Source organism: Grampus griseus (genome assembly GCF_964374135.1).
Source record: "Grampus griseus genome assembly, chromosome: 10".
Taxonomy (NCBI): Eukaryota; Metazoa; Chordata; class Mammalia; order Artiodactyla; family Delphinidae; genus Grampus; species Grampus griseus.
The window spans coordinates 66738378-66761247 of NC_139004.1; the positions used below are offsets into that span (position 1 = coordinate 66738378).

The window sequence follows — 22870 nt, forward strand, 5'->3', positions numbered from 1 at the left end:
GTGGCCTGTTTGGCCTCCACTGTATTAAGGGAGGACCCAGGGCCTGAATGACATCCAGGGCCATGCCTGATGGGTCTTAGTGGCAAAGAAGAGGGGGAGGAGTGGGAGCTGGGAAGGAAGTAGGGAGCAGGGGCAGCAGGGAGATGGGTGCAGCCCAGCCGAGCCCTGCCAGTCCTGTCCTCGCTTTACTCACAAATGCAGCTGGTTCTCTGTTTGCAGGACCTGAAGTGAGTCCCATGAGGCTCTCCAGCACCCTGAAGTGCCCTACTTGTGTTGTAATACACCCCCTCCCTGCTCCAGAATGGGGGGTGGGGTGGCTTGCTCAGGATCCACAGGCCTCGGCCAGCTGGTCTCAGCAGAGGGTCCTTGGGAAGGAACAGATTTCCCTTCCTGCTACTCCTCACTTCCCCACCATTCTGACTGCATCAAGGTGACGTCAAGGTCACCAAATCTACTGAAGGAATTATGGTGTGGCAGGCAAAGTTAAAACTGGATACCAAAAATGACCTTCTTAGAGTCCAAGGGATAAAAAATCAAATGCATCCCCTCAAGTGGACTTTCTTCTCCCTTTTCTCAACCTCCAGGAGGCACGTCCCACCCTGCCATCCTGTCTTCCTGGTCTCTCTCTCTCTACCTGCCACAGAACATGCTATTTCCCCAGTGGTACATTTCCTAAAATCTCCATGATTCAGTTAAGAATAACCTCCAAGAAAAGATGATGTTGAAATCGCTGGATGATAACCTGGGGGAAAAAAATTAACTTGGCTCCCTACCTTACACCTTAAAACAAATACCAGGTGCTTCCCTGGTGGTGCAGTGGATAAGAATCCACCTGCCAATGCAGGGGATACAGGTTTGATCCCTGGTCTGGGAGGATCCCACATGCTGCGGAAGAACTAAGCCCGTGCAACACAACTACTGAGCGTGTGCTCTAGAGCCTGCGCACCACAACTACTGAGCTTGAGTGCCGCAACTACTGAAGCCCATGCACCTAGAGCCCGTGCTCCACAACTAGAGAAGCCACTGCAATGAGAAAACTGTGCACCACAACGAAGAGAAGCCTCCACTCACCACAACTAGAGAAAGCCTACTCGCAACAACAAAGACCCAAAGCAGCCAAAAAAATAAAATTAAAATTAAAAAAACCAAAAAAACAAATACCAATTCCAGTTGGACCAAAGCTAGAGGGACTAAAGAATGAAGAACAAATTCCTAGAAGAAAACAAGGGGATTTTTGTACAGCTTTTATTTGATATGACCTTTTCTAAGTATAACAAAAAAGCAGAAAAGCCACAAGAGAAAAAGTTGGATACATCTGACCACATAAAAATCAAACATTTCCATGTGGGGAAAAGAAAAATCAAAATTTAAAGACAAACAACAAGCTGACAGAAAAAATTACAAATCATATATATATACAAATATATATATGTATGTAGATATATATATGGGCCCCTATGAATCTGGAAGGAAAAGACCAACAATTCCAGTGAAAACTGCATGGACAGAAGAGAGGAACGTCTAGTCACACAAAAGGAAATCCAGAAGACTCACCCACTGAAACCACGCTCAACTTCCTTCCTCTGAGAGAAATGCAAATTAAATAGGCACAGCTGTGAAAGGTTGATGCACATTTCTGGTAAGCACAAGGGAAAGCAGAAACTTGTAGTCTGTTGCTTGTTAGAGTATAAATCTTGTAACCTCCGTGAAAGCAATTTGGCAATATCTATCAAAATTTAAAATGCACAGATCCTTTGGCCTAGCACTGACCACTTCTAGGAATTTATTCTGCAGATAAACTCACACACATGGGAAATTACACCCCAGGGTGTTCGCTGTGTGATGTTTCTAAGAGTAATCGATTGGAAACACCCTACCCTGAGTAGCCTGGCTGAGTAAATATGGAGCACCCTCACCATACATTCTATGCAGCTATTAAGACGATGAGGGCAAGGCAGTGCCACATGCAGTGATGTATGAACAAGGTGTATATGTATAGGATGTTAAACTCATGTTTTTTGGTTTGTTTTTTTTTAAGGCTTGGGATTCTTTTTTTTATTGAAGTATAGTTGATTTACAATATTGTGTTAGTTTCAGGTGTACAGCAAAATGATTCAGATATATATATATATATATGTATGTATTTCAGATTATTTTCCATTATAGGGTATTACAAGATATTGAATATTGTTCCCTGTGTTATACAGTAAATCCTTGTTGCTTATCTATTTTATGGATGTAACAATGTTTTTTTAAAAGGAAAAGAGTAAGTGTTCTGGAACCCTGCTAGTACCCTCCAGACCTCTCAGCCCCCATTCCCCGCCGCCCCCACCCCCACCCCCCATCCCATGAGGTTGAGCTGCGTGCGTGGCATTCACTTGGCTCTGCCCTCTTGGTGTTAGGTCTGGACAACGGGAGCCCAGCAGGAAGTTAGCAGGCAGAAGCAGGAGGTCATGTTTATTCCCATGTCCATGTTTATTCCCCTCCCAGTCCATCCTCCTCTAGATTTTTCTGAACAGAGATCTGGTCACATCCCTCCCTGTTCAAAACATTCTGTGGCTCACCACTGCCCTCTGGATAGAAGCCAGATTCCCACCACAGACCATGGACCATGGACCATGGACCATGAGGCCCCACCATGGCTTTTGAGGGTCTGCTCCTGCCAGCTGTCCATTCTCTATACTTCCAAACCTCTCCCAGGCCCTGGTCTCAGCATAGTTCCCTCTGCTTTCAACACTCCTCCCTGCCCCAGGGGACAGCCTCAAAGGACCTCCTTGTCTTCTCCTGGCTGCTGTGCTCCTGCCCTGAAAGCAGGGAGCACTCTTCCCTGCATCCTACCTGTGCTCCTGGAATGCAGTTTGGCTAAATGGACAGAGGTTCCCCAAGGTTCTTGGCCTCTGAAACTCTTCGGAGCCTGTTCTGCTGCAGGGCCCAACTCTGGTCCTTCCAGATTTGGGGAAGAAGGTGGCCTGCTTGACTAACCTCTGGGAGGCTGGACCAAAAGAGGCCAGAGAGGACCCAGGGGACTGGAGACCAAGGCTCAAGGGAGAGGCCTGGTAGGACAGGCTATTGGTTGGGGCGGGGTAGGAATAGGACTGTGTACAATCAGTAAGAAGCCGTGTTTTTAAAAATAACTCTGCTGTCAGCAGTGGTGAAACAATATAATAAATATGAGAAATAAATCTCATTACCATGTAATGAGCTGCCTTATTAATGTGTTAAACTTGTAAGAAATGCTTAAGTGTATAATTGGCACCTAATGAGGGTGCCAATTAGGAATCATTATACATTTCTTTTAAAAAAATCCTAATTGGCAGGGGGGCATTTCAATCAATGCCACAGAATTAGCTCCGCAGGGACCCCATCCTGGAGGTGCATCTGGAAGCTGTACCTGCAGGGCCACACATTGGTGGCTAGCCCCACTGGAGCCCACAGCAAGGTCAGGGCCACCTGGGTTCGATGTGCCCCAAACCCACCAGAGACCAGGACTCAGTTTCTCCTGGGCCACCAAATCCTGCTACCGATTAAAGCCCATCTGAAATAGTGCCTCGTCAGGAGGTTTCCCTGTTGCTCCAGCCAGATGGGGGCACTTGGTCTGTCTTGAGGCTTCCAGAGGCCAAGGGCTCACTGAGCACAGTGACCATGGCTCTCCTCCAGTGCCCGGCACACAAAACCTCAGCATCCCTCACTCAGCTAAATCTCATCCTGGCCACCTTTACAAGCAGCCCCCATCTGCCTGGCAGGGCCAGGGGGAGGTGGGCAGGCAATGGAACTCAGAGTGGATTCCAACCCTCTTGCCTCTAGGACTCAGCCTCCCTTCCCAGGAAAGGTAAAGCCGAGCAGATCTACATTCCAGGCCAGGCCGGCAGAAGAGAAGTGTCCTGAGCAGCCGGAGCATGATTAATTACCAAATCAATTACCACATTAGTCACTTGGGTAATTGCCAGAGGGCTGGGAGGAGGGCAGGGAAGGGGGTCCACGAGGGGCAAGGCCCAGTCCGGGGCAGGGCGGTGGGGAACCCTGGCCCAGGCAGTGGGCAAGAGGGCAGAGACGGAACACTGGCTGCAGTCTGAGCAGATGGCTTGGGCAGAATGGGAAGCAGTAGGCTGAGAGTCTTGGAAGCCAAACTTGAGGGTTCCAGAGTTCAGGGAAGACTTGCAGGCCTGAGAGTGGAGGATAGAGGGGCCACGGAGGCAGTGGCAGGTGGGGATGGTGGGAGCTTGGTTGGGGTGGCTGGGAGGTCCAGGAAAAGATGGCCAGGTGGACTGTGTATAAACTTGGAGGGAGGGAGTTAATTGGCCTTGGGGGCTGCAGGCCGGGGGAAAGTGCCAGTTTCTTGCCTGGAAACTAGGAAGGAAGTCGACATCTCTGAACCCGACAGAGAATGAGATGAGGCAAGGGGCCAGCCCCTCCCCTGCGGCCTGTGGACCCCCAGGCCTCCGGGGCCCTGACCCTGTCTGTGACTCTTGTATTAGGAGTGACTGGGGAAGGGGCCAAGTAGCTTCTGCCACCTGCTGATTTTCAGGAACTATCAGGAAACTGAGGGATCCCGTCCTTCCCAATGGGGAAAAACACAAGGCCACTGAGTGGAGCCAGTTAGAGGGCTCTCTGGCCCCAGAGCTCAGGCCCGGCCCTATTTTTCCCTCCTGGCCCAGCTGCTTCCACTTACCCCTCCCAGGCCAGATCCCAGAGGCTGGGCTGTGTTTACAGGAGGCCCCAGGTCAGGCCAGGTGTGGAGCAGGAGACTGCCCCTTGACCCTGCACCCACCTGGAAGTGGGGGACTTGGTGTCTCTGGGGAACTGCCTTCTTCAGAGAGAAGGAGATGGGGGGACATGAATTGGTGGTTAGTTTCTGAGTTTTACCAAATAAAGTAGAATCTAAGAGGAAAAAACAGTTGCTGGGTAGAGGCAACTTTAGATCTTGGGCTCCTTGGGAGAGTTCAGAGGGCAAGACCAGAGTTTGAGCCAGGAGGTACAACCCGAACCAGGTGGACCTGCAACCCCAGGGGGCTGGAAGGCTGAGTCTATACGTGATTCAGAAGTTCCCACTTCTGTGAAGGCCTGTACCCCTTGGACTACCGTTTGGATCTTTAGTGTGTTATTTATTTAACAAATTATTTACTCAGTGTTTCCTATGTGTCAGGCACTGTTCCAGGCCCTCTACAAACATGAACTCTTCTTTTCAGTTATAATGTGCTTTATTACTTATCATAGATCACGACTTCCTTTGTTAATCATCAAATATGCATTCATGGCATCATTTTCTTCTTTTTAAAATAAATTTATTCATTTATTTATTTATTTTTGGCTGCGTTGGGTCTTCGTTGCTGCACGTGGGCTTTCTCTAGTTGCGGTGAGAGGGGGCTACTCTTCGTTGTGGGGCGTGGGCTTCTCATTGCAGTGGCTTCTCTTGTTGCGGAGCACAGGCTCTAGGCACCCGGGCTTCAGTAGTTGTGGCTCGCAGGCTCAGTAGTTGTGGTTCACAGGCTTTAGAGAGCAGGCTCAGTAGTGGTGGCGCACGGGCTTAGTTGCTCTGCGGCACGTGGGATCTTCCTGGACCAAGACTCGAACTCATGTCCCCTGCATTGGCAGATGGATTCTCAACCACTGTGCCACCAGGGGAGCCCCATGGCATCATTTTCCAAGGCTTCTGTCCATTCCCAGCGCAAAATATTAATCCACCCTCCACTGCTGCCTTTGGTTTATTTCCAAACAGATCTGTGATGTAAACAACTTCATGCTCTGGATTTTTCGGGGTATGGAATCTCAGCTCACCTGAGGACAAGTGGTCATGCCCTGCTCCCAGGTAGTCCTGTGGGTAAAGTGGGCCCTGAGAGGAGAGGGGGCTAAAGGACCTGAGGACTAAGGGTACCTTTGGGTAGATTTCTAAGGGTGACCTCTAACACAACCCTAAACCCACCATGTGGGAACTTCCTGGTGGTCCAGTGGTTAAGACTCTGCACTCCCAATGCAGGGGGCCTGGGTGCGATCCTTGGTAGGGGAACTAGATCCCACATGCATGCTGCAACTAAGACCCAGCACAGCCAAAATAAATAAATAAATAATAAATAAATAAATATTTAAAAATAAAAAAATAAACCCACTGTGTGATTTCCACCAACCCAGCAGCATCTCCCGTAGGCAACAGCAAGGCCGCACCTATTCCAGGAGGAGCTCAGCCCCTAGGAATCAGGCCCAGGGAACCTGCACTTCTGGAAGTTCTTAACCCAAACCTTCACGCTACTCAGTGGTCTCAGGTGTACTCTGACTGATAACTCTAGCTCATTGCTACTGGATACAGGTCTGAGAGAGTAACATCTGCACCAACAAAAACTTATTAAAGATGCCATTTCGTGAGCCCCACAGGAGAATCATAACTTAGAGTGGGGTCCCGATTCCCCCCAAATTTGTATGCACTTTAAAACTTTGGAAGAAATGTTTGCTGCGTGGTTCCCATGCAGTTTCCCATTAGTATTACATGATGAGTATTTAGCAATAACATCACCTGTGCCCTCCCCACAGAGACTGTCTATTGAACTGGGTGGGAGTATCCGCGTTGTTTTAACTCCAGGTGATTCTAAGTTTAGGCCCGGTTTAAGCACGAGGGCTGCTGGGTACAGCGGTGAGAGTTGCTGCCTGTCTTTGGTCCTTTTGCCTTTGGGGAGGCATCAGTGTCTGCTCTACATGGGATTGGAAGGGGCAGGGCAGTGTGGCCCAATTACTCTATGCTGTAGCAGAGTTTTTGGACATCTGTGTGAGCGGAGAGCATGTGTAGGCAGGAAAGAAAAAGCTCATAGCTTGTTCTCCATGCAGGAGCTCATTGTTCCTGAATCTCTTTTTCATACAAACATGAACTCTTAATCCTATCAAGTATCTCTTTTTCATACAAACATGAACTCTTAATCCTATCAAGTAGGACCTGTTTTATACTTTACAGATGAGGAAACTGAGGCGAGAGGTTCAGGGATTTGCCAGGGGTCACATGGTGGCTGAGCTGGGATTCAGACCAGCTGGTTCCTGCAGCAATGGGCATTCAGGTGAGTCCAGTTGTCCCGGGCGGGTGCGGGGTTGGGGGGTGTCTCTGGGACAACTGGCACCAGCACCACAGTGGAAGGCAGAGCTGATTTGCCATTAGTTATACCCCTCTTCATAGCTGAAGGAGGGCCTGGGGCCAGTTACACCACCTCTTCTTCAGAGTCAGGCTGCCTGTGGCACTTTATCATCAGTAACCACTTTGCGGGAGCTGCTTGTTTCCTGCTATCTGCCTTGTTGGAGATGATGCATGCGGATGAGATGGTGCAGCTCCTGCCCTTCCCAGCCAAATAGCTTAGCTGCCGTAGGCAGCAACTGCCCCATCTCATGTGTTCACTCATGGGGATGCAGGAGATAAAAGGAGGGGGACTCTCGGTGACGTACCCAGGAACCCACCTAAAGTCCAGCCCAGAGCAGGACCTGCCATGGGGGAGACAGGGATGAACCAGACCCATTCAGAGTGTGACCTAGGATTCCCACAGAGCTGGGTTCAAATCCTTTGTGACCGAAGACAAGTCACTTAGTCTTGAAACTCAGCTAAGGTGGGATAGCTAATTGATCTCATAAGAAATCAGTGGCAAGAAGCCTCTATAATGCGGGGAGGGGAGAGACGGTTTTCGTTTTTCTGTGTGATACCCTGGTGGGCACTGATCTGAGGTGGGAGCTAGGATTTGAGGTAAAGATGGGATAGGAATTTACAGTAGAGACCCCAGGGCAGGCACATGTGGCAGTAAGAAAGTTCCAGGAGGGAGTGACCTGCGGATACCATGTGCTTGGGCCACGACCACTAAAGGGCATGGCCCCCAGCCTCACCCCTGCCCAACCTCCAGCAGCTGAGCCTGTCAGCAGGCCAGCCCGGTCAGGGACAGGAGAAGGTTGGCTTTCTCCCCTGCCTGTGGAAGATGCCTGGTGAAGTAGAGGGGGCCCCAGTCCCTGTGCCACCATCAGGGTTTGGCACAGACCTTTCCTGTCTCCAAATGCCCACAAGAGCTGCTCTGCTGAATGGTGAGGCTTTGGGGTTCAGTCTTTATCCTCTGCTGGGAGAAGCTATCTAGATACCAGGACGGGGCCCACAGCTTAGACTTTCCAAAATGGGTGGGGACCATCCATAATAAAAGTTCAAAGAAGTGCACACATTTATTGAAGTCTTTCCACGTGCTTTTTATATATTAACTCATTTAATTCTCATGAGGCAAGAACCACTTACCAATCCTCTGGTCATTGAGTAGCCCTGAGCACCTACTAGGTACCAGGCTCCATTCTGGAGGCTCAGGACACAGCCATGAGTAGACATTCTCCGTGACCCAGTCCCAGTCTAGACCTGCTCCTGGCAGGAAGGAAGCAAACAGCTTCAGTGCATCAGCCACCCAGACTCCCAGTCTCCTGAAAAAGGGCTCAAGGCCAAGTTTCATCCACAGCACTCCTCAAACTGGCCCCACAAGCCAGGCCTATAATCTGGGCCTACACTGTCATCTGCTGGTCACATTGGGAAGGGCTCCAAACAGAGTACTCTCGCTTTCCTCCACCAAAGGAAACTGGTCCACTTACCCCCTGAGGCTTGGGCAGGGGACAACTTGCGTGTGGGAACAGGCCTCCTGGGTCCCTCTGGCGGAGTGGAGGTGAGTGTGGTCTCTCTGGGGGAGTCATCCAGCAGCACCCTTGGCCTGGTGATCCTCACAGAGCAGTCTGACAGATCCACTCCCCTAACAGCACCGGCGCGAAGAAAGGGGGTATTCAGTAGAGAGGCAGAGAGGGTGTGGCACATAGGGCTGGCCCAGCACAAGGTAGGCGCCCCATGTTTGTGGGGGTCATCTCCATCGCTAGTGTCATGGCTGTGAGGAAGCCCATCGTCCCTTACACCTTTCCCCTGCCCAGCCCGAAACGTCCATTGTGACCTTGTGTCCAAACCCGGCACAAGGCCCGGCACAATGAGACTTGCCTTGCCTCTGGTCAGAAGTGATGTTGCGTCTCTTGTCACTTCCTAGAGAGGGGTGAGTTGTTGCTGTCATCATCGCTGTTCTGGGTCACAACGCTGCGTAGGACTCTTCTAAGGCCAACCCCTTCTGGGTGCACCTCAGCCCCAGAGTCCAGCAGAGGGCCTGGTGTGGAGGAGTTGGGAATGGTTGAAGAGAATGAAAAAATGGTGAGAGGAGGGGGCAGCTCTTTCTTCAGAGAACATTCTTACCTTCTTTGGGAGTCTTGGGTGTGAGCTCTGGGGTTAACCCAACTGAGGTAAAATCCAGGCCCTGCCACATGCCATTACCCTACTTCTCTGTGTATCAGTTTCCCCATGTACAATATGAGGGCACGGGCTTCCCTGGTGGCGCAGTGGTTGGGAGTCCGCCTGCCGATCCAGGGGACACGGGTTCGTGCCCCCCGTCCGGGAAGATCCCGCATGCCGCGGAGCAGCTGAGCCCATGAGCCATGGCCGCTGAGCCCGCGCGTCCGGAGCCTGTGCTCCGCAACAGGAGAGGCCACAGCAGTGAGAGGCCCGCGTACAGCAAAAAAATAAAAAATTTAAAAAATATGAGGGCACAACTGGTGCCCATACTCTGGGGTTGCTGGGGGATTAAATGGGTTCCGATTTTGCCTGCAAGTGCCGCGGGAGGTTCACACACACACTTCAGGTCTGAGCTGCCCACAGGGATTTACGGCAGGAATCCTGTCCTCCTCCTTCACCTGGGGCTTCAGAGCGTCACCTTATTGACTAGTTATTGAGCCGCTGCTAAGTCCTTTAAGTCTCTCATAATCTGGTGTTCTCAGCCTCCTCTGGGTAAAGAGCATCTGTGCGAGCTCTGCCAGAGAGAGGCCCACACTCCCCTTGCTTGGCCTTCTGGGGCCTCCAGCCTGCTGGCATGGGCGTGAGTGGTGGTGGGACGGAGGTTCAGTATCTGCCGCCTGAGTCCTGACCAAGAGGGGCCTGAGTAGCAGGGCCAGGACTAGGATGAGGCGAATGAGGCACCCAGGGCACAGATTTGAGGAGACATTCACGTTCAGGTTGGTGCAAGTGTAGTATCAGCGCCCGAGTGGCTCCTGACATTTTGAACCCTGTGCTCCCTTTCACCTCACTCTAGTCCCTGCCCGGCCAGATGAGCCCCCATGTCAGGACCTGCAGTGTGAGGGCTGCACTCCATGCCACATGGGGGAAAGGCAAGGGAGGAATCCGAGGATGGGGCCAGAGGTGCACTTGGGGCCACCAAACGGGTGACTGGGCTGACGGTGGGGGACAGGAAGGCCACCTGCAGTGCCTATAGATGCCAGCAGGTGGCAGCACGGAAGCACATTGGAGGCTGGAAGGCAGATTGGGGAGCCAAGTGGGCCGTGCCTCCTGGGTGCCCCATCAGGCCCCAGCATCCTCCTGTTTCTAGGCCTTGTCTGACACTCCTTTCTCAAATGGCATAGAGGAAGAGCCAATCCCCTGCCTCTGAGCCTGATGACCCTAGTCTCTGGGTGCTAGAGGTCTTCTTCTGTGAGATGGGTGACAGTATATTCCCAAGAAGGATACTGGGAATAAAGTGAGATTGTGCCGGGATCAGGCCAATCAAAGGTAGCAGTTACTGGGACCAGATTCTGGCCCTTGAGGTGGCCCAAGGCCCTTTCTGGCCATTGTCCAGCTCTGAATACCTGTGAATGGCAGTGGGGAACACTGACCTGGCCCTCCCTCAGTGAGCCGGTCCACTGCAACTGGCACGTGGCAGAAGCTCAATAAACCACACATCATTATTGTTACTGTTATTATTATTGACACTGTTATTACTGCAACCCCTTTATCTCTAGCTGCACTCCCAGGAAGTAGACCTGCCTACCCCTCCTAATGCAGGCCTCCAGGCCTCCAACAGAAGTACAGTAAGGGCTGGGTAGGTGGGAATGGCCAGGGTGAATGTCCCTCCTCTCCTGTTTGACCAGTGGCCAGAGGACAGGAGGCCCATCAACCCCAAGGGCTGGGACATCTACTGTTGTCCCCTCTCTACATTCTCACAGGTCAGATCCCAGAGGTGGCTGGGTAGGAGAAGCTGAGGGGATTGGCTGGGCCTTAGCCTGGATGTCACTGGGAGCACTGGGGAAGCTCAAGCGGGTGGGCACATCCATCCATGTTGCCATCCAGGAAGGTGGGAGCTGGATTAGTGGTGTGAGAGACTGGGAGACTGGGTGCTCCTTGACAGTGATCTGTGGGGCTTTGGCAGCCCCAGGGGGGAGGTGCTGGTACCCAGCGACCATGTATTAGGAGAACAGAGGGGTGCAGACAAGGACATGGCCTCCCATTCTGCACTACATATGTACACCTGGAGGAAATAGGGCTGGGATCCAGGTTGTCATGGAGCCTCAAAGGGGACCTAGTCCTAGCCCTGGCCTTGGAAAGCTGGACCGAATCTATGGCCCTTTCCCCTGAAATACCTAGGCATAGGACGCAGGACATGCCCAGCCTCCTGTCAGGTCAAAGGGAGGTAGGAGCTTGGAGCACCTTGGGCCACGCTGGTAGGTGCAGGCTGTGTTGCTGTCCTCCATATCAAGGCCTGCCTGGGCCACATGAGCTGTGGGCTGTGGGCCCAGGATGTACCAGGTTCAAACCCCAGCCCCAGCGTGCCCTGCGCCAGCTGTACACGGAGCCCTGGGCTACTCTCCCCTGGCTCCTCACTGATGAAACAGGAGTGAGACAGCCCACCTCCCCCAGCCATTGTGGGTACCAGGATCTCTGGCCTTTCAAGAATGTCTTCTGTATGACCACAGATGCCCCTGGCTGCACTTGCCCCCTGTCCTGAGCCCTCAGAGGCCAGGAGGGTGGGGGATGCTCCTGGGGTTCCCCCAGATATTCTCAGCCAAGGCCCCTCACACTGAGGCCTGCTGCAGGGTGCAGCTGGATAGGATAGGGTGGCAGTGTCTGCTCTCAGCCTCTGAACACCCCCAGGCACACTGGATCCTCTTCCTGCCTTCTTTTTCATATGGGTGTAGACTTAGAGTGTGTTTGTGGATACACTTGAAACACACACACACAGACACACACACACACACACACTCTCTCTCTCTCTCTCTCTCTCTCTCTCTCTCTTTCTCATCCTTTCTTCCTATTTGACATGTGTTTCCTCCCATCTCAAATGGCGATGCAGAGACTGGGTTGGTGCTGGGCCCCCTGTGGGGCTCAGTGATGTTTCTGGAAGGAACCCATTGCAAGGTCAGACTGCTCTACAGGAGTTTCTGTGCTCAACCCCACAGGAACTTTCCTTTACATTCTGAAGGCGTCTCTGGCATCTGCCTGCAGCCAGGCAACAGGATTATTGTATTCACTTTGGCTCGAAGGTGACACTTCACTTGATTAAACAAGATGGCCTCCTCTGAAGGCGGCCCTCCATGTCCACCCTCATACCACCCACTGTAACCGCTGCAGCTTCTGCCCAAAACTCCAGTCGCTACCTGTGAGGAGGGGTTTCATGCATTGATGTACGTACAGGGCTGGGGGCCAGGGGAGCAGCTCCCAAGGGCCCCTTGTAACAGTCACCACCAGGAGTAGTAATGGCAGGCGGGCAGCGCCGTCTCACCCCGTCTGCCTGGCTGAGGGCGGCGAGGAGCTTTCTGGTCAGTCCACCAGGCCCATGGTCACATGGAGGACACGTCACCTGGAACATTTTATCCCAATGTTTATTGATCCCACACTCTGTGGAAGACCTGGGAACTTTGGGGGGCATTTGGTATTCCTCCAGGAGTGAGAGAGAGCTAGAAAACAGAAGGTGGGTGGAAGGGAAGAGGGGGTGATGTGAGGGGACAAAGGAGGAGGAAGCGGCCCCCGTCACCCAGAGAAAGCTGCCCTGTGGCCATCACCTAGCCAAACCCACCCAACCAGGACAGGGATCTGGGGCAGGCAGTGGGAGAGAATGGAGACAGGGGTCCTCCCGGAGCCCCCATCCCAGGCTCTGGTCCCTGGGTGCCAACCTTACTCTCCGGACTCCATTTTTAGGGTCTCCCAGACATTGGGTCCTCTGCAGCTCCCACATTATGGGGCTGAGGGGCTATCCAACAGGACTGAGGTGCACAGCCCACACATCCCGTCTCCCCTCACCCTCAGAAATCCTCTGTCAGTCTGCTGAGGAAAGGAGACCCCTCCCCAAGACCAGGCTTGTCACTGACAGGTTCGGCTGTTTGACCCCAGTGTGGGAGGCCCATGGGGTGCTTGGGGCCCTCACTCTTACCCAAGGCCCTGTCCTGCAACCCCCAGGTCCAGCCCAGCCCTCCACCATGGGACTGGGGCTCACCCTCTCCTCGTTTCCACTTATGCTAGCCTGAAGGCTCAGTTCTTTAGCAGAGGGTCAGGATGTCACTTAAAGTCCTGGTTTATGAGATTTTCAATCCTAAAATTGTGCAGTCCTGGGAAAACTAGGGCATTAGGTCACAATAGTGACCAAACCCTCCAAACCCTTCTGAACACTGCAGGTGGGTTCCCCACACATAACCCTTGTGGCTTCCCAACACCACCCATCCGCTGCACTCCTGTGCTCTGGGAAAGACCACATTATTTTCTTCCTTTTTGTGTTTCACACCCCACTCCTATGGGTCCTGAGGCACCGCACCTCCCCCTGGCCCTTGGGGCTCAAGCCCCCTCCCTCCTCCTGTCCCATAGGTCCTGTCCACTTGGCCTCTCCAACCAAGGATATGGCAGGCGTCGTGACCCCATTCCACAGCTGAGGCACGAGGCCCCAGAGCAGCCTTGAACTCAGGACCAGAGGCAACTCATTGGATAGATTAAGGAAAGCCAGCTGGGCTTCCACCTCATAGCTGATATCCAAGCGACCATCCCCCCCACAGCCCCTCACCCATCCCACCCCTCCTGGGGTTTCACATCCCCAGTGTCACAGGCTCACACTCTCTTTGTGTAAACGTCTTAATTACATCTTTAATGCTCTCACATGGAGATGCTATGAGTTAAATTAGTTTCTGTGCATCCTAAATTACCCATAGCCCTCCAGTTGGCTCAAATGCTAACGTATTTACAGCATCTAGAGGAGGAAATAAATCCAGGACCTTCCCCATGAAGTCCTCCTAGGCCCTCACAGCCTGACACCTCGTATTTGCCACCCTCACGTCCCCGCCAACCAGCAGAGGACAGTGATGGCGGCGAGGCTGGGCACAGGGGTGTGTGTCTGTGCCTGCTCAGGTGCACATGTGTGCCCAGCGGAGAAGTGCCCAGCTCTTGGGGTCTGGCTTGACCCAGTGCCTTGCCCAGATGCCCCAGCCTGGCAGAATTCCTGCGGGGCATGGGGTGGGTGGACAATGGGTAGGTGGGTTGTGTGATCAAAACCCAGACTAGGTCTCTTGGGTCTGTTTTCCAAGGGGCTATCCCCACCCTGTTTCAGGCATTCAGAACTTCCCCTGCTAGCCTGCAGCTGGCGACCACCGCCCTCTGACCAATAGTCTCTCCCCCAACCCCAGGTCCCCGATAAACACCAAGACAGGGAACTGTTCCAGAAGCAGGTTACCTGGCTTTTAGAGCCCAGTGAAGTGCCCAGTGGTGGGCAGTGGACCCTTGCCTTTGCTTCCCTTCAGTCCCTGAACACTGAAGGTGGAGAAGGTGGCCTACTTAACGTTCCTCTACACACCATGGGGTTGGGGGTGGCTTGGAGGGTGGAGCCAATGCAGGGGTCTCCATCCTGCCCCCTGTGCTGGGACAGGCACGTGTCTGCAGGTGGGCACCTTCATGCGCATGCAGGAGGCCTTCCAGCAGGTCTGGGCACTGCATCCCTCCACACCTGCTCCCCCACCTCCCTTCCCCCTCAGCTCTCATCCTAGCTTGGGCCCAGCCAATAGCCGACCACCACGGAGGGGTGGCTGGAAGACCTCATGTATCCCTGTAATTTGGACTGACCTTGGGTATGAGCAGCCCTCCTGCTGGCATCCTTGCCCACTGGGCAGTTTCAACTCTATCCCTGAGCCTCTCCCAGAGTACCACCGTACCATGTGGCTGTGACCTGGGTGGCTGCCTCTCCTCAACCCCAGAGGAGACTCCAGATTCCAAAGATATGTCTCTCCCTGATGGATGGGAACCCCCCTACTCTCCTTCCCTTGCCCCTCGCATCCCACATCTCCCCCCATTTCCTCCACATTAGAGGAGCAGACCCTGATGTGAGGGGTCTGGGAAGGGCACAAGGAAGCCAGCCAGCATAAGGAAGCCTTATGAGGGATGCTCTGCATTCCAGGGCCCTCAGGTCAGGGGATATCAGTGGCCATATGCCCAACCTGGCCAGGGGCCTCTTTTAGAGCCTGGAGGGTCAGCAGCTGGGTCCTCAAAATAGCTGAGGCCTTGGCAGGGCAGGTCCTGAGAGGAGGTCCTAATGATCTCGGAGTTGGCAGCTGAGGGCACTGTGGCAGGTGTTTTCATCAGAGGTCCAGGCCTGTCCCGGGGTCCTCACGCGTGGATGGCATTGGCTACATCGCTGAACACCAGCCGGCTGGGCCTCTGCATTGGGCCCTGAGAGGGGAGAGTGGTCTGCAGAGAGACAGTAAGGGGCATCAGGGACCTTGACCAAGGCCATGCACTCCGGCCCAGTCCCCTCCACCCTCTGGTGCCCACGTGCACTTGGCACCAGCTACGTCTTCTGCCTGGAATGCCCTCCCACAAGCTCAGCCAAGAAATACGACCTGGCTCAGGTGACTCCTCCCCCCAGCCATCCCCGGCTTGCCCTGCCACCTCAGCCAGTTGCAGCACTTAACCTAGGTCCCAGGGCCTGCATTAATTATGCATGTACCGACCTCTCCCAGCAGAGGGTATTCACCTCTGTACCCCCAAGCCCCAAAGCCCGGGCACAAGGGCTGGCACAAGGGAGATGCACAGGAAACAACCGTCAAATAGTCAGTAGTCCCAAGAGCTGGGTGGACCAAGGTTCTCAGCCCAATTTCCTGAATATCCCAAGGGGGAATGAGTCCTGATCCTGGCGACAAAGAACTGGTAGCAAAACCAGGGGACTCCCAGCCTGGACTCTTCCTGAGCCCAGTCTCTTAATTCTGCTGCTGTGGAGCCAGGTTCCCTAGCAACCTGTGCAGTCAAGGCAAGGAGGGATGCAAAGGGGCATCATGGGTCCGGGGGAGACCAGGCCTCCTCATGGTGCTCTGGCCCCTGGGGATTTCAGGGACCGGTGGCAAGTGGCCAGGCAGCCCAGTGACTCTGGCAGGATAACCACACAGGTACCCAGCACTTTGGACATGGGAGGTGAGTCCGGCTAGGGTCTGCACCTGCCTGGGGTCTGCCAGCTACTAGGAACCCACCAATCTACTCAGAGGTGCCACTGCCCCAGAATCTGGCGCCAGTCACAACTCACTCAGGAAGCAGAAGAACCCAGGGTCTCAGCCCCCCAACAATCCCCCCCGTGAGTCTTCTGCTTTCCCCCTAGTTTGAGGGGGCATACCTGAGGCAAGAATCAGGATTTTCACTTGCAGATGAGAAAACTGAGGCTCAGAGAGGCCAACGGAGCTTCCAAGGTGACCAGGCTATCAGGACAGAGCCAGGCTGGATCCCAGGGCTGCCCTGGCCTGGCCTTGTGCAGTGAGCCTGTGGGTGGCCGAGGAGCAATTCTACTAGTTTCTAAACAAACCTGACAAAATCCGTATACCCGATAGCTGCCACTTGACCACATGGCAGGTGCTAGAAAGCTACATGGGAAAGGAGGGAGGGTGGGGGTGGAAGAGCCACAAACAGGCTGCAGGCTGGGTGGAGGAGCCTGGTCAGTGCCCACCTTGGCCAGCGTGGCCTGCACAGCGGTGGCGGCCTGCACGGAGGCAGTGTCCCGCCCGTGCTCCAGCAGCTCCCGCTCCAGTTCATCTTGCTCCTCCGTGGGGTCGAAGTTGTACATAGGCATGAGCTGGTGGCGCAGCTTCTCCAGCCTGGGGGGTGGGGGCAGAGACTGCTGCAGGCAGGGCAGGCCCTTCTGCTCCCACCAGCCCTCCAGGTGCTGCTGCCTGCTGACCAGCTGACACCATGTTTAGGGTCCTAAAATTTCCCCTGGGATTCAATGAAAGACATTTTTGCACATACAGTAGTAGCTCTACCTCTTGGATGGGTGGCCTGGGAGGGATAGTTACCCACTCCTGGGACCAGATGGGGCCATGGGCCACAGAGCTGTCATCCATGAGAGCCATGGGGACTGCTTAAGCCAGGGCCTTGTGCGATCCCCAGCCTCTGAGGGGCCGGGGTGGGGAAAGGGGAGTCAGTGGCCATTAGCTCAGGGCAGCAGGGCAAGGGTGGCTCAGCCCTCCCCAGGGGAAAATGGTTACCCCCAACCCCGAGTGGGCAGAAGAGGCCCTGACTCCCTCACTAGGGAGAGGGACCCTCATGGTGGAGGTACTCTCCTTTCCCACCCACGTCCCCTGGAGTCCAGCCCAGCATTGCCCACTGGAGTCTTGGGTGGCAGATGGGGAGTTACCTCTTCTTCTTCCTGATGTACAAAACCTGCAAGAGAAGGAGCAGCATCAAATGGCCAGGAAAGGAGGCCCTAATTAATCCAGCAGTCCCTCGGGACAGGGGACATGCTGAGGCTGATGAACGGGAGAACTATAGGTCCCCATGTCCTCAGCGACCCCATCCCAGGGACACATACATCCTAAATTTGTGCTTCCATTTGACGTTTATTAGATGCTGACAGTGCCCGAACTCAGAGGTGGGGAGAAGGCCAGCCTGGGAAGACCACACAGGTAAGCCTGGCCTAGGGACGCGTGGGCCCACCCCTGCCAAAACTGACTGTGGCTCCAGCCACTCAGTGCCTGCCTCGGACTCCTCAGGGCTGAAGTGGTGGTGGTGGGGACTTCAGCATACCCCCTCCTCTCAGCTGTCCCCAGGACCAAATTTTCTCCCCGTGTATGGGCAAAAAGAACAGAGGATAGGCAGCGGGCAGACTCTGCAGGGCAGTGGCTCTAGGCAAGGCTCTGGGCTGGCTTCCTGGGGTTTCCATGGGAGGCTGATGGCCCTCAGGGGCTGAGGAGGAGGGTCTGAGCCCCTGGACATCAGCCTAGACCACACTCCTGAACCCTGATGCTGGAGGAACCTAGGAAGACCCCTGGGTCCTAACCCCCATCATAATGACTTGAAGATAAAGGCCTAGGCAGCCTGAGAAAACATCTGAGACCCAAGAGCTCCTGGCTAGAGCAGGAAATCCTGGTACAAAGCACTCAGGCGAGGGAGGAAGGGGGTGAGACTTGGGGACCTCTGCAGGACCTGGAGCGGGAACTCCAGGGACCTCTGCCACCATCTCGCTCATCCCTCAACTGGTGTTTTTTGACTACCAGGAGCATGACTTCTTCTGCTTGGGGGAAAGCCATGTCCCTAGAGTCTGTCCCAAACCCCCTGTGGCTCCTATACTCTTTGTGGCCCATTCACAGCTTGAATCCGGTTTGTTCCCAGCCTGACCCAGAGCTCCTCCTGCTGCTCATTCCTGGGGGACCCCAAAGGCGGAAAGAAACTGCAGTGCCCCTTGCTCCCCCATCCCCTCCAGGAGGTCACATGTTGGCATGCCCCTTGCTCTCTTGTGGGTGGGATGCAACAGGAGCTCCAGGTCTCTGGCATAGCCCCTGCCTGCCCTAAAGCAGCAGCTCCAGCCCCAGCACACTGTACTCCCTCGCCTCTCAGCCCTCCTGCCTGCCCTGTGATACAGAAGGATCTTTAAGAGAGGCTAGAACTAATCTCCACCCCTCGCCCTTGCTGCTCCCTCTGCCCCAACTACTAACACCCTCCCCGCAAATACCTTCCTTTCCAAATCTTCCTTACCTTTCACTGTCCAGCTGCAGCCCCACCTCTTCCAGGAAGCCCTCCCCCACTGTTCTTCCTACGTGAGGCACACGGCCTGGCACTGATTTGTTCCTCCTTGCACCCAGCATGGCATGGCTCAGGGTTGGCATGAGGGGAGAGGAAGTAGTACTTAAGGAACATCTCCAGACCTGACCCCTGCCCAGGAGCTGTTTCCTGCCCTCCACTGCCTTTGCCCCATAACTTCCCTACCTCTCCGTTCTTGGTGATAAGGCCATCCACCGCGGCCCTCCGAATATTCCTCCAGAATGAAGAGTAAGGAAGTCTTCCCAAGTTCCCAGGACAAAATCTTTGGCCAAGAGTGACAAAGGCAGTTTCTAGGCCCTGCTCTGCCCCTGAGGTTAGGGTGTCTCAGCCTGCTAAACCACCACATGGGTGCCAAACACTGGTATTCTGCCTCACCCCTGCCCCAGGAGACTGCTCAGGCCCCGGCCTCACTCTGTGTATTGCATCCTGGCTCTGCCCGCTGGCCAGCAGTTGTTCCCTGGCAGCAATCCGTAGCCTGTGGGGCCCATATGGTGACCCTGTTTTACCAGCAGCTCCAGCCATGAATGGATCATCCAGCCCTATTTGTCACAGCAACATGCTCCTGAGTCTAAGGCCAGTCGTCAGAGCCTGTGAGGGGCAGCAGGCAGAATGCCACCATTGCCGGGCCTGCTGGGGGACCTCAGGTACACCTCCCACCCTTCCAGATCTCAGTCCTCGCAATCTCCAATGGGCCCTCGGTGACATTCTGAGTGTCCATGTATCATCTTAAGAGGAGAGTCCATATCTTTTTTTTTTTGTCCACGCTGCACAACTTGTGAGATCCTAGTTCCCTGACCAGGGATTGAACCTGGGGCCACGGCAGTTAAAGCGCTGAGTCCTAACCATTGGACTGCCAGGGAATTCCCAGGGGAGAGTCCATATCTTCAGAGGTAGATACCAGATCTGGAAGCATCATATCCACTCTCAGGGGACACCTGCAGCCCTCACCCCAGCTCACCTCTGCCCTGATGTCTGCCCAACTCTGCCCTTCTCATGACGCTGGGGCCAGGCCTCCACTGTGATGTCTTAGCTCTAATGTTGCCTCCTTAGTTGTCCCTGACCACCCAGCCTAGGAAGTCCCCCCAACTCCCACCCAGTTCCCTAATCCAGTCCCTACGGGCTTCCCTTGGCACCCTTGGTTTTACCTATCTCTCACTCCCTGTAAGAACTGCAGGGCAGGACTTTTTCTCCCTAGTCCCTGGGGTCCCGAAGGCTCGGTCCAGGGCAGGTGCCCAGTAAATAATTGCCAAGTGAATGAATGAATGAACATTGCCAGCAGCCTGCCATGCCCAAAGCATCCCATTCGGACTCTACAGCCCACGATCTATCCCAATTGCCTGCTGGCCTCTACTCCTATTGCATCCCCACACTCACTTGCCTCACTGTCCTGCTTGCTGCTCACAGATACCTCCTGTCTGCCTCCAAACGTTTACCCATCAGGACCCTCCACCTGCAACACCCTCCTCCCCAACTCCTACGTGGCCTTCATGGCCCAACTCAAAATGCCATGTATTCCTCAGAACCTTTTCTGGTTCTTCCAATTGGAGGCAGCCTCTCTGGTCTCTGGACCCCAATAAACAAATCTCTGGGGAAGGAAGGGATTGTACTATCACTAACAGACAATTGTGTTCTGATTAGATCCTCTAAAATCTGAACAGTGATCGCCCTCTGTCAAGTGAGGGCCATCTGGGCCAGCCCCAGCCTGCCCCAGCTCTCACCATGGCCACAGCCAGGCCAATCACTGTGATGATCCCAAAGGACAGAAGCATTGTGCCCACGCCGGCTGTGCCACCAGCCACGTCAGGGATTCTGGTGTCATTAAAGCTGGTGGCTTCTGGGCTGAGTGTGGTGGTCTCGGAAGCTGGCCCATCTGTGGCAGGCTCCAGGTCAGGTTCAGAGGTGGGTGGGTGGCTGCTGATCCAGCTCCTAGCAGATGGGATCCTGGAGTCCATGCTGATGCTGAGGGACTGCTTGTGGTCAGTCAACCTGCTCACTCACTTCTGACATCAGGGGTGTCCCAGCCTGTGGCCCCCACTACCCATACAGGGGGCCACGTCCTTGGATAAAGAGAGCTCCCTGCCTCCCTGGGTGTTGGAAAGGAAAAAATAAAAAACATGAGGCTGAGGATGGGACTCTGTGAGGAGATGAAGTCCCCCTAAGTTCTGAAGGCACAGGGGAAATAAAAGTTTGAGGGCAAGGGCAAGTTCAGGGAACATCAGGACATGTGCTTTATCTATCTATGGATCCCATGTGGATTTAGGAACATGAAAATGAAGCCCTGTCCCCTCTTTGTGGGTAAGATGATCATAGTGATCATACTTGGGGGATGTGAAAAGTAGTGGGGAGGTTTGAAAGAAAAAGTTCATTCCCCACCCCCAGCCCCTACTCCCCACACTGCTCACCTTCTTACTTCCTGCCCCCCACATCCCTCACCTCCTGCTTGGAGAAAAAAATACTGCAGCTTTTTCCTTTCCTGGAGGAAAACACTTGCACGAAAGTCAGATAGGCTTGTCTTTGAATCCCGGTTCAGCTACTTAACTGGGTGACCCTAGGCAAGTCACTCCACCTCTCCATGTCTCAGTTTTCCTGAGTCTAAGGTAGGGGTATTAAGAACACCTCCCTCACAGAAAGGGTCATAGGGTCACTGAAATATCAGAATGAACAAGTTCCTAGAAATGACTTAGCTCAGTACAACCCTCATCCACAGCAAGTACCCAATAAATGTTAGATCTTCTCCCTCCGGCCACTCCAGTTGGGAAAGGGGAGCCCCAGAAGCCCCTGGACCCAGCCTGCTGTGTGGTCCAGCTTGTGCTTGGAGTAAGGGCAGGGACATGTGTGGCAAGACCAGAAGACAGGAAGGAGAGAGAGGCCAAAGTCAGGTCCTCTGGTGGGCTTTCTCTGTAGGCTCTTGGGTCATTGAACTCCCTATAGGGGCTGCCAGGGACTAGGAGAAAATCAAGGGGAGCGTATCTTCAGAGGCAGGGATGGAGCTCCCACTCTGAGATGCCTTCTCTTCCCCTTCCCTCCTCCCCTGGGAGCAGAGGGTGGGTGATGTGCCCAGTCTAGGCTGTGACTTTGGCCTTCCCAGGCCAAAAGGCCCTGGGTAAGGCAGGGTGGGAAGAGGTCCTAGCCAAACTGCAGAAGGGAAGGCCGAGGGATAGGAGAGATGCACAGCTCATGGCTGCATACACACCTCTGCGCTAGCTCACGGGTGTATGTGGGATGCCTCCCTGTGCAGGTGTATGGGTGTGTGTGAGGTGTGCACACACCAGTGATGGCCTCTTAGGAAGGAGCAAGGCTGGCACAGAAACATGGGATGGGAGAAGCTCATCGTCCCTCTCTGTCCTCCTCCTCTAGCTAGGCTGGGCACGTCAGGAGTCCCAGGTTCTTTCTTGGCTCTGTCGCTGACCCCAGATGTGACCTTGGGCCAGACCCTTAATACTTGCTCTGGGGCTCTGTTTATTCTTCCCTCCAAAGGAGAGAAAGGGCTCTGCTCATCACTGTTCAGGAATGCCTCATGGTCCAAAGGGCAAGAGAAGGAAGCCAGAGAGAAAGGGGTGGGCACCACCACCTCCAAGAACCCGCATACCATTCTCCACCAGGTTCATCAGTCCTCCCTGCCCCAATCCCCAACCCCACCTTCGCGACTCTGTGATTCCTCCATTCTTGCACAGAAGCGGCGACCTCAGCACTTACTTAATCCTCTCTGGGGCGCCGGACTCAGCGGGAGAGGCTAGGGGTGGTGGCGACTGGCAGGAGGCCGGGGCAAGGTGAGGGGGACCCCCCAGGCCCCGGGATTGGGGGCGGCGGGTCCGACCCAAGGTCCGCCCTCCCTGGGCGCCCTGGGAGGACCTCCCTGGGCTGGGCCAGCGACGTCACACCGCCCACAGCCGAGAGTGCCTGTTCTGCCAGCCTGGACAGGGACTGGCCGGCCGGGACCCACCTCGGGGGTGGGGCTGAGGCGAGCAGCCTCGCGCCTCCGCGACGCTCCAGCTCCTCTCCTCCCTGCCAGCTCCGTGCCCCCGGCCCCGG

The 22870-nt window shown here is 54.4% G+C and overlaps 1 protein-coding gene across 1 annotated transcript; it reads right to left on the reverse strand.

Annotated features, from left to right (window-relative positions):
* Window positions 1–13988: 13988 nt before the first annotated feature.
* LOC309828854 (uncharacterized protein C3orf18) lies at window positions 13989–22744 on the reverse strand. The gene is made up of 5 exons (XM_082664438.1): window positions 22535–22744; window positions 20557–20922; window positions 17436–17461; window positions 16749–16896; window positions 13989–15505 (listed from the first exon to the last, which is right to left on the reverse strand). The coding sequence occupies exons 2-5, from the start codon at window positions 20788–20790 to the stop codon at window positions 15425–15427; spliced, it is 489 nt and encodes a 162-aa protein (XP_082520564.1). The 5' UTR covers window positions 20791–20922; window positions 22535–22744; the 3' UTR covers window positions 13989–15424.
* Between the last annotated feature and the right edge of the window lie 126 nt (window positions 22745–22870).